Genomic DNA, 11,567 nt, shown 5'->3' with positions numbered 1-11,567 from the left:
CAATACTTTACAGACTATTTGGTATATCCAAATGGCCAGCACCATTGCATTATTACTTTGGGAGCCATTATTAATTAAAATAAGGATTACTTGAGCACTGTGATACTGTGACAGAATCAAAGATAACCAAGAAGTCTCCTAAGTGACTGATGGGTGGGCAACGTACGAAGTGTGTATATGCTGGGCTCAGGGACGATTCCTGCATCACATGAGTGGAGTGGGATGCTGTGAGATATCATCACATGTTCATTCCAGGATGGTATGAAACTTAGAGCACATGAATTATCTTTCTTTCTGGAACCTTCCACTTAATAATTTTAGACCATGAATAACTGAAACTGCAGAGAGAGAAGAGACTACAGCACAGCCTCTCTGTCATTGGAAGGTATGTCTTTGATGTGGCAAAGAGCAGAGGGAAGCCTGGCTGTAAGGTGCCTGGGAGTCATTAAATGAAGCTCTCCAGGAATCAAGAAGATGTGCAGATCGAAAACTTGAGAAGCAAGTCTGGGCTTGAAGAATTAATTCAGATATGCTTACATAGAGATGATAACATTTATAACTACACACTCATAAGATAGTGGTGAGCACATCAAGGGCTATCCATTAGTATCCAGGATTCCCGGAGCACACCCAAATCCAAGGATCCTCGAGTCTTTTATGTCAAATGCACAGTGTTTGCATACTACCTGTGCATAGGCAGCATGTCTCAAATGATTTCCAGACTACTCATAATACTCAATACAGTGAATTTGGTGTAAGCAGCAGTTCCACTACATTTTTTTAGAGAATAATGAGGGAGAAAAATCTGTAAGAGTCTAGTGCAGATGCAAGTTGTTCCCTAGCATTTTTGATTTGTAGTTGGAGTAATCCTAGAGTGTAAAACCTATTGATAGGGCAAACCCTACTGTGTGTGTGAAGAGGAGAGAACAGACAGTGAAAGCCAGTAGGAGAAGAGAAGGGGAGGGAGGAGAGGGGAAGGTGAAGGGGAAAGGGGAGAGGAGAAGACAGAGAGGGAGGGGAGAGGGTTGGGGAAGGGGTAGAGGAGGGGCTGGGGAGGGGAGGGGAGGAAGAGGGACAGGGAGAGAGAGAGAGAGGGAGAGTTCAAGAAATAGAATGCAGGCAGTAGGTCACTGGTGCTCTGCTCCTGGCTGGGTGGGGACAGCCTGAAACTTACTGAGTTTAGCAGTTAGAAATGTACTGATGTCACTAGAATAAAGCACTAAAAAGAAAAGTCAGAATCCACATTTGCAGAGGATTAAAGGGTAAATGGGGATTAATGAGGTGAGAGGAAGAAGTGATAGAGAGGGAATGAAATTTCTGTAGAGATGCTAAGGTAAGAAGGGTGCTCTGGTCTTACAAAGATTGCTGGGTGGAGCATCTGCACATGCTTGGGTGAGACAGCAGGAAGGAGCAGGCAAGCAACTGAGAAAGGAAGAGGAGAAACAGAGAGGGTGGACTTGAGGGAAGAAACACAGGGGTCTGTCTCAGAAGTCAGGAGACTGAATGTTAAACCTGTATGTCACTAATGAATTATAGCCTGTTTCTAATGTGCTTTAACTTAATTTGTATTTTACTTGTGCTTTTGGTGTTTCAAAAGAGATTGTGTGAGATTTGCTGTTATACATCAGGGAGTTTAGAATAAAATTATGGGATAAGGAAACTCAAGTAAAGGAGCTGAAGGTTAGAGAAAGCAAGATGATGTGGAGACAGTGTTGGCATGCACAACAGGTCTTGCGCTTTTGCTGGAGCTTTGCCACAATTTGACATTTTTACATAAGGACTTTGAAAGCAGTATCTGTAGTTTCCAGTTCCTTAGCATCTCGAACAGTGATCAGCATACTGTGCCTATTCTGGGACATGCAGTTCCTTCACAGAATAACGCTGCCAGTTGCTGCAAATTTCCCATCTTCAGTTGTTAAGCTAAAAAAAAAAAAAATGGTAAGAAAAACCTAGAACGACTGGACAGGAGATGAATCATACTTACAATTTCATTGTAAGTGGGGTCGGTACATTTTGGAACGGATTTTGTTTTTCTTCTACGAATTTCACTGGGATACGGTAAAAGATAAAATTCAGCATGTGCGCTGGGAGCAGAGCCATCTGGGAGATGCTACAAAGGAAAATGGTTATAAATATTAATGTGCGTTGCACTCAAAGAAAACAAATACACAGCTACTAAGAATCCAGACCAAAGGCAGGAGGAGGATTTATTATCATCGCTTTATCAGAAAACAAGGGGAAAATCAAAAGAAATACATCATGGCTCAAAGATAATCTCAACTGCAGTTCAAGAGAGAAAAATTGTTCATTTTAAATGAAGTGCCAGAGAAGTATGTCTAAAAGTCCATTAAAGATAATTTACTTTAATTTTTTAGCAGTGAAATCTAAATTTGCATGATTGACCTCTATGGGCAAGAGGTGAGTATGAGCTTCAAGCAGAGACTGGAATTAAGGGCTTTGGAATAACAACACACCACTAGAAAACCAAAAAATATTCAAGTTTAACACATACATGAGATGTAGCATTTAGTGATATGGGTGCTGGCATTGTACAATATCACATCTTAAAGCAATTTTATTCAAATAGTTTTTTTTTAAATTTTTTTTCAGAACCAGGGATTGAACTCAGGTCCTTGCGCTTGCCAGGGAAGCGCTTATTCCATGGAGCCATCTCCCTGGCTGCTCAAATAGTTTTTAGATCTACAACTTTAAGATACTAATTTAAAATACGGAAATAAATACATAAAATATGCATGATAATTTTCTTACCTACTATTTTAACATGCATAATGTTTAAGAATATCTACAATAACTTGCTCATCTAAGTTACTTTAAAATACATTGGATGATCAATTTCAAGTTGGATTTTTATGAAGTTGCAAATTTGCCCACGTTGCAGCCCAAGTAGTAAAGCCAGGTGAATGTCTCTCTAGACTTCTGTCCATCTTCCCTGTTTCCCCAGTTTTCTTTTCCAACTTTCCTTCAACTGTATGATGGCTATTTCTCTTTCTTAACATATAATTTGAAGAATGAGTTCACATCCTCAAAAATTTGGAAATCACCCTACTTGAAGGAAGTAGATCAGCCCTTGTTATCTTCACCCAGGGGAGACTAACAGACTCTAAATCATAGAATACCTATTTTGACAGAATGAGAAGTGTTCATAGAATTTACCTTTACGATGAGTGATTTAAGGCCATAAAGTTTATTTTTTTTCTATATTTTATCTAATCCGTGATTTTTAACAAATATACTTTGAGGTTTGAAGCATGTCATCTTCATCCTTCTTAACTTTAATTTTATATCTCTTTTGGGTACCCAAGAAAAGATATCAGAAAACAAACTACACATAAATGACTTTTATTCAGTTGAAGTCCATCAATAGCATAATTTTCAGTGACATAAAAATTACTATCCAGAAGGGTGGATTTGTTTTTTAACAGAGAGGTAAAAGTGCCTTTGCTCATGTTGGTCTAGTGTGGAACTTGCGGTAACATACCTAACACCACTGAATGCTCCAATCGAGTGCTGAAGTCATACTCCTGCAAATAGGTTTTTTGATTCCTAATCTTGGTTCCTAAATTTGCCAGGTACATGGCCGTGGGCAGGACTAATGGTTAATGTTGTGTGTGGGCATAATTGGGTTAGCGAATGCCCCAACATCTCATTAGACATCACCTCCAGGTGTGTCTGTGAGATTGCTGCATGGTCAAGCACCAGGTATATACCTAAATATCTCTGTGTGCCCTGCAGAGCTGAGGATGCTTAAAACACAGTGCACCATCTCATCCTGTCACTGTTAGAATTACATGTCCAACAACCTCCCTGGGTGCTTGCTGTTACAGGAAGGGTTTCCACAATAAAAAAATGGGGAGCTTGAAAGCTGGGATGAGAATTTATGGGGTGTTGATTCTTATTTGCCAGTGGAAGTGGCCTTCTATTGGTTTTCTATCCCTGTCTGAAAGTATTAATCCTGCACTGTCTGTGGAAGCAGTAAAGGCCTCGCCTGAGGCAAGTGCTGTGTAAGACACTGATTTTCCTCAGCACCCTATCTTCCCCATCTCTCTTGGCTTCTAGATCCATAGGTAGCCTCAAGTCTAGCAGACTCTTAAAGGTGTGATGCAAATTGGGATCCATAGGATGTGTGCTGTATCCGAAAGGAACCACTTGCATTTTCTGATTTTTACAGGCAAAAACGTGGATAATATGTGTGGCAATACATATTTAAGAGGGTGACATAACAGCATGAGGAATCAAAAATCATATCAAATCAATTTTTTGTCATAGTCCTGCATCATAGATCTAGGATTTTAGAGTAAACCTTTGCCAACATACACAGATAAAAACTTTTACTTTGGAAACAGCTCTACCTATTACTAGGCCTTAGTAGAGATTGAATACTTAAGCATGGGCCTCTGAAGTGTGTATGTGTTTATTTCTCCATCACAAACTCAGTGTTATCTGATCCTGCAGCCACAAAGCTGAGTGTATACTCTTTCCTCAAACGGAAATGGCATCATATATGTGACCAGGCTTGAGCAGACCCTGATCACACAAGAAATTACATGAAGAGCTCCAAATGCCCATGATTCCCATTTCAGCTACTCTTTCTTCTTTCTCTCTGCCTGTACCTGTGGCTTCCTGGGCAGTTCCTTATGATTTATTTTTCAAGCTGGGGACTGAACCCAAGGCATTGTACACACTAGTGCTAATCTCCCCAGTTCCCTTTGATTGGTGACAGGGAGAGAAGATCCAGGCCTGATCTCCAGATGGTTCTGTATGCTACACAGGGGCCACCTGCAAGTGGACAGCTGCAGTGCTATGTCCCCATTCTGGGACATCCTGGAAGAACAGTGATTTGGGAAATTCTCCCAGTGGGCAGAACTTCAAGCAGTGCACCTGTGAGTCTACTGTTCTTGGAGAGAGAAATGACCAGATGTGTTTATATACTGATTTATAGGCTATGGCCCATGGTTTGGCTGTCTGGTCATGGACTTCAGAAGAACATAGTTGAAGAATTTTTGATATAGCAATCTGCAGAAGAGATATGTGGCTACATGTCTCTGAATGGAAATAACGCTGTGAATATATTTGTGTGCCATGTAAATGCTTATCAAAGGGTGAGATCAGCAGAGAATGCTTTTAATTATCACGTGCATAAAATCACTCATTCTAGGGGCACCGTTCAGCCTTTTTTTCAAGCCACCCTGTCATTGCTCAGTGCACTCATGAATGAAATGGCCATGGTGGTAGGGATAAAAGGTTTGTATGGGGTTGGCCTCCTGGGCTTAAGCTTACCAAGCTCTTGGTTGTGGCCATGGCTGGGTTTTTCATCTACTAAAGACGGACTGACTCCAAGTCCCAAAGATGACACTGTTTTCAAGTCAGGAAGTTAAATGGCAGCAGGTTGATTTTATTGGTATATTTCCATCATGAAAGGGCAACATCTTGTTTTTGCTAGCATAGAGATTCTGCCCCACATTCCATGCTTGTATCAGAGCTACCACTCCTGGACTTACAGAATGCTTTGCCTACCATCATGATGCTCCACACAGCATTGCTTCTGATCCAGGAACTCACTTCCAAGGTAGGAAGCAATTACATTTACTGGTGTCACCATGTTTCCTCCCCACCATCTTGAAATACTTGCTCTTATCTATGATTCCCATTAATAGTAGACTCAGTTACAGTGCTAGAAAGGCAGTGATATCTTGAAAAGCTGCAAAAACTTCTCTGGGGGGCTTACATACACATTGACTTGCGTTCTACATACAATACTACTTCTCTTATGGCCAGGATTCGTGGGTCTATGGTTCAACAGCTGGAAAAGGAACTGGAACCATTCACTACTATACCCAGTGACCTGCAAGCAACATCTCTATTTCCCATTATCATAGGAATTTATTGCTCTGTTGGTCCAGAGATCTTAGCTCAAGAGGGAGAAATGCTTCTGCTAGGAGATATAGCTGTGATTTAACTGAACTATAAGTTCATTTCTAAATCCAGATATAAAAGAGTTATAGTGCAGGCTATGATGACTGATTCTTATCACTGAGGGGAAAGAGGACTATCACTCCTTCAGGGAAATAAGGAAGACTATGTTTAAAGCAAGGAGACACTTTAGGGTATCCAAATATTACATATCCTATGATAAAGGCAATGGTAAATTACCACACAACCAAGCAGGATTATCAATAGTCCATATTGTTCAGGAATGAATGAGTTTCCAAGTCCAGAAAAGAACTGTGAAGACAATGAGCACACTAAATAAATGAAAGTGGTTATGAACACCAAGAACAACCACATGGCAGTTACAGAAATGAGGAATAAGTTCACTATTTCCTCTTTTGTCATGAATTTGCATGTGTACTTGGCAGATATCTTTGGTTTTTTCTTCTCTTACTTCCTTATCTAACCTAAAATGTATTGTGTTTATATCATTGCATTTAAGTAAAACTTTCAAGCTTAGGATGACAAGGGGGAAAGTAGACATCTCTAAGGGCTCTTCCTCCTTCTCTGAGGAAAGTTTAGTAAGTTTTGGTTGAACACAGTGTAGTTGTATCACAACAGATAGATTATGACTTTGTTGTTTTTATTTGGAGATTAAATGCTATAGTTAAAGAGATGCATATAGGTGCCAAGTTAATGAGTGATGAATGGAAGGTGATTAATTTTATGTGTCAACTTGACTGAAATGTTCAGATACTGGTGTAAACATTCCTGATATACCTGTAAAGGTGAATCTGTATAGGGGAACATATTGCTTTTCTCAGAGTGGGTGGGCATTGTCCAATAACTTGAAGGCTTGAACTCAACAAAATGGAAAAGGTGGGTGAATTTTCTTGCTGCCTGATTAAGATAGGTCATCTCTTGCCCATAGACTGGGACTCACCATCTGTTTCCCTGGCTCTTATGTTTTCAGACTGGCTAAAACCAAACCACCAGTTTCCTTGGATATCAGGCTTGCAGACGGTAGAATTTCTCAGTCTCTTTTAATATCATAAGCCAAATTCTCATAATAGATCTGTTTATATCTAGATTTTTAACTGGATCATCCCTGTCCATATTTCATTGGTTTTGCCTCGCTAGTGAATATTGATATGTAAGAATCTGAACCTTTCAATGGACAAATTTCCTTATCTGCTAGATGAAGTTAAAAATGAGGTTCATCTCTGTGGATTTTAAAGATTATATAAAATAAGCTTACAATGTGAAGACAGTGCTTGAGAAAGAGCAAGACTCAGGAAATGCTAGTACTATTTTTATTTCCTATAAATTATACATGAACATACTGTATGCACTGATTGACAAGTTATCCTTAACACATTAGGACATTTATACAGAGCAGGGTTTCTTAACCTTGGTGCTGTTGCTATTCAGAGCTAGATTAATTCATTTAATTCTTTGTTAGAGAGGGCTATTCAGTGCATTGTGGTATGTTTTTCCATCCTTCCTGCCCAAACCAACTAGAAGCCTGAAACACCATCCTCTTACTTGTCAACCAAAACATGTCTCCAGACATTGTGCAATATGACCTTGGAGGAACAACTGACTTCATTTGAGATCCACTGATTTAGAATGACTCCCAAATACTAGTTTCTAAAGGAACACTAGTGATCTCTCAATATTGTCACCTGAATTTCCTCTTGGTATTGTGATACATGATAAACTTTAATCAACATCTATCTTCTATCCTTCCTTACTACTCTGAACCAGAGTTTTGCAGTTCATTAAATTTCTGTTGAACAATATTCTTTCCCCTACTGTCTCCCTTGTTCTTGATGCTCAAATCCAACTTTACACCAAGATCCATCCACCCCACTTCCCGCTCAGTTCATCTGGCTGTACAGATTGTAATTCCTGAATTATAACTGGATTTTAATTCCTTTTAAGTCTTGTTGCAATTCATTCTTTTCCTTCCTTCTGTGGTATATTTAACTTTCCCATGAAGCTGCTTTGTTCACTTTATCTAAAATGTTCAAGGGTTCTCTCTTGCCTGCAGAATAAACTCTGAAGTACACAAGGAGTTTCTCAGTCTTCACATGCATGTAGTGGCACTCAAGCTCTGGACTTCTGTTTTCAAGTTAGTGTCCTTGAAAGGGTCCTTGAGTATCCTAGAGCTTTTTGAATGGTAGAAGAGCACAGGTTTCAATTTAAGCCAGGGTTGCATTCAATGTGAGCAGCAGGTTTCGTTTGTCCTTTAACAGCTTTAAATGAAGACACTGATTTCTCAAATCTTTAAGAGAAACTTGTTTTTTCTCCCCATGTAGCTGTCTTATCAACATCAACTTTTCCCTTCTTACTGGAATCCTATCCTGTTTCTTAAAGATCATAAATATCTTATTAAAGAAATGACTAACTGTCACTTCATCAAATATTTCTTGTTATACTCTTTGCCCTTATGTTTATGCAAATTTAATTTTACTTTAAAATAACCCCTACTTGTCTAAGTGCTTCACCCTGGGATTTTTTTTAAAAAAAACCTTTGGCTTTAATTTAGAGCTTAATAAAAACTTAGTGCTGACCTGAAAATTAAAAAAGCTTGGGGATACAAAGTTCTCAGTTTAGCTCCACCCCATCTAGCAAGTTTCTTCATGTCATCTAGAGAATTCTTGATTTACAGTGGATTGATGAACAGTAATATCACTACACTCTTGCAGAGTTCTTAATGGTATTTTTACTGCGCTCAGAAGGTAATGCGAAATTGCTCAGACTTTGCTATTGTTGCTCATACTGACTTTGCTATTAAAAAGTTTATCATTTCTTATGTTATAAAACCCCCACAATTTTATAGGTAAAACATGTTCCCTACAAGATTGGACATTCTTTAGCAGAAGATCCTCCTGAGTCTTTTGGACTTTGCTATATTGAGTATTGGCTAATGCAACTCTATTCGAGATTCATCTTTGAAAGCTACATTTATGTCATTTCTCTGTTTTTCTGTTTGCCTGTGTATCTGTCTCTTTCTCTTTCTCTCATCTGAATTAAAGGGTTTTTTTGGTTGTTGCTAAAAGCAAAATCAACAAACAGTTAGCTGAGGGTTAGGAGCAACAGGGTGACTGCCTTTCATCTCCATATCTTACCCGCTGGGAAGTTTTTAGGGCCAGTAACATGCACAGAATGGTCATTTCTGTGAGAACAATGCCTCCTGGAAGCTCTCCTGCTTGAGATTATAAGTCTCACTCTTTCCACAAATACACTCATGGTATTTTGCTTGCAGGTAATGCAGTGTGAACATTCTTTTCTATTAATGAAAAGGCCCATATTTTCAAACTTTTAAAGGAGCTTGTTAATGCCTGCAAAAGCTTCTGCTAAGTTCTTTCACAGTGAAAATTTGGGTGGGAACTCTTTTTTTCCTTGAAGTTTTTTCCTCTTGACTGTTCTATACAAGTGCATTCATTAGTCTACCAGGAATTTTCAGCTCCATTATAATTTTATGGGACAACTCCTATATATGTGGTCAGTCATTAATTGAGAGGGTCAATTAATTATATACCATGATTATATGTGATTATCAAATGACTGAGTGAATGAAATGTGTAATAATTTCTAGCACTTTGAAATTATTCAATTCCTTAATGAATTGTTATTTATAATGCAATATAAAACTTAAGAATTAATATTTATTTCATTGAAGTAGTTCATCTCATCTATGACCACATTTTTTGTTATAATAATAGACAATAAAAGATCCATAGAAGAGTGAATTGAATGTATCTTGGGCTCAAACTTTGGAAATTTGTCCTAGCTGTTTATCTTGAATAACTAGCCATTCAAAGACATACTTCTGGCAGATTTTTTTTCTTGAAGATTAATTAAGTTTTATGTCTGATCAGGAGTAATCATGTCAAGCAAAGTCAGTATGAGCAACATACTGACTTTGTAATGTCCAATATGTCAGTACTCTATTTCTGAAGCTTTGACTTTATTTATCTCTGAAATCACATTAGACAACAGATACTTACTATCCTACTTTACCCATTCCTACCCTTTCTACTGGAGCTGGATTGTACTGATACATTATTGCAGGCTCCCAGTCCCAAAATGAATCTACAGATATCTTCCTCCTTTTCCTTCCATTTACCAGGACTCTTGCCCTCTGATTTGCCATGTTCTTTTTTCTCAGGCCCTTGCGCTTGCCACGGAAGGGCTTATTCCACTGAGCCATCTCCCCCGCCCATTGCCATGTTCTTTCCTTCAGGCTACGTGTCCCAGCTGTGACAATCTTCACCTATTTTTTTTTTTCATTTCCTTAAGTTCTAGAAAGTTCATTAACCAGTGAGCACCATAGGCTACTTAAATCTCCAAGGAGATGGTAATGGCTTATCCACTTCTTGAAGGTTGTGCAGATGGTAAAGTATGAGCTGAATATGTATTTTTATGTATATTTCTGTGGCTGTTCTCAACTGTCTAAATTCACCCCATCTTGGCTATTTTGTGGAGTACAAAGAAGAAACAGAATAAGCAGACACTTTCCTTTATCCTGCTTACACTGACTAAGGCATTTCCATTTAGCAGAGAGATGCCTAACAGGGACATCTGGGGTGAGGCTGAAGGCTGGATGTATCTACATTGATCCAAAACATTCCCTCCAGAGGGATTCATATGCCTGGAACATGCCACTACTTTGTCAAATATATGTGGGTGGTCTTGTTAACACAACTTGGGTATTTTGAAAGCACTACTGTATTTATAATAGCTTTTAAAATGATTTCATATTTCTTAAATTTACCAGACATTGAAAAGATTTTAGTGACATTTGAAGAATCATTTAAAAAATAAGTTTTAAAAGGGTTCCACTAATGAAGTAATTAGAAATGAAGGATTGAAGCTATTCTTAGAATTCACATGTGGAAAGACTTCTGCACTGTCAACTACAGAGTGAAGAAAACGGGATTTGTAGCTTGGTTTTCATTTTAAGTGAAACTTAAAATGCATGCCCGCAAATTAGTAATTCTTTGTGCACAATGTTGACCTCTAAATGCCATTATTTTAGTTGGATGAATAATTTACCATGCCATTTCTGAGTTCACTTATTGCCCCAGATCATATATAGCATATCAAACAGCTTTTAATGCTATTATTGTTCTTTTTCCAGGGAGAGACTTATTCCACTGAGCCATCTCCCTGGCCATTATTATTGTTGTTTTGGGCAAGAAATAAATTGGGTCTTGGAGACTTAGTTATATTACCAAAACTGGCAGCGGGTGTGTGTGTGTGTGGGGGGGAGGAATAGCATGTTGGTTAAAATAAAGCACATAATCTAAACTGTGTATGAAGTAAATAACATATCCTAACATTGAAGGATATGCCAGCAACCCATCAGTATTTTCATATGAGTATAGAAGGTATTTATTTTTCATACAACAGCAACAAGAATAATAACAACAACAATAATAGCTACCATAAGTGAGTATTTCCTAGATTTGAAAAGTAGGCCTTTGGGGCTGGTGAGATGGCTCAGTGGTCTAAAGCACCTACTTAGAACAAGCTTCGCAAAGCAGAGGGACCACGGTTCAATCCCCCAGCACCACATGCCAGCCAGCCCCGCCCCCTGGTGGGCTGAG

At 38.6% G+C, this 11,567-nt stretch overlaps 1 protein-coding gene across 1 annotated transcript in view; it reads right to left on the bottom strand.

Annotated features, from left to right (window-relative positions):
• Nucleotides 1-11,567, bottom strand: part of Pik3c2g (phosphatidylinositol-4-phosphate 3-kinase catalytic subunit type 2 gamma) — a 379,694-nt gene that overhangs the window by 7,127 nt on the left and 361,000 nt on the right. Inside the window, exon 35 of the mRNA XM_004626203.2 lies at nt 1,985-2,110. Coding sequence (XP_004626260.1) covers nt 1,985-2,110 — 126 coding nt within the window. The remainder of the gene's footprint in view (nt 1-1,984; nt 2,111-11,567) is intronic.

The sequence above is a fragment of the Octodon degus genome, unplaced genomic scaffold (assembly GCF_000260255.1).
Source record: "Octodon degus isolate 3935 unplaced genomic scaffold, OctDeg1.0 scaffold00012, whole genome shotgun sequence".
Lineage (NCBI taxonomy): Eukaryota > Metazoa > Chordata > Mammalia > Rodentia > Octodontidae > Octodon > Octodon degus.
Note: the sequence above shows the minus strand (reverse complement) of the source record. Positions and strands in the feature narration are given on the sequence as shown.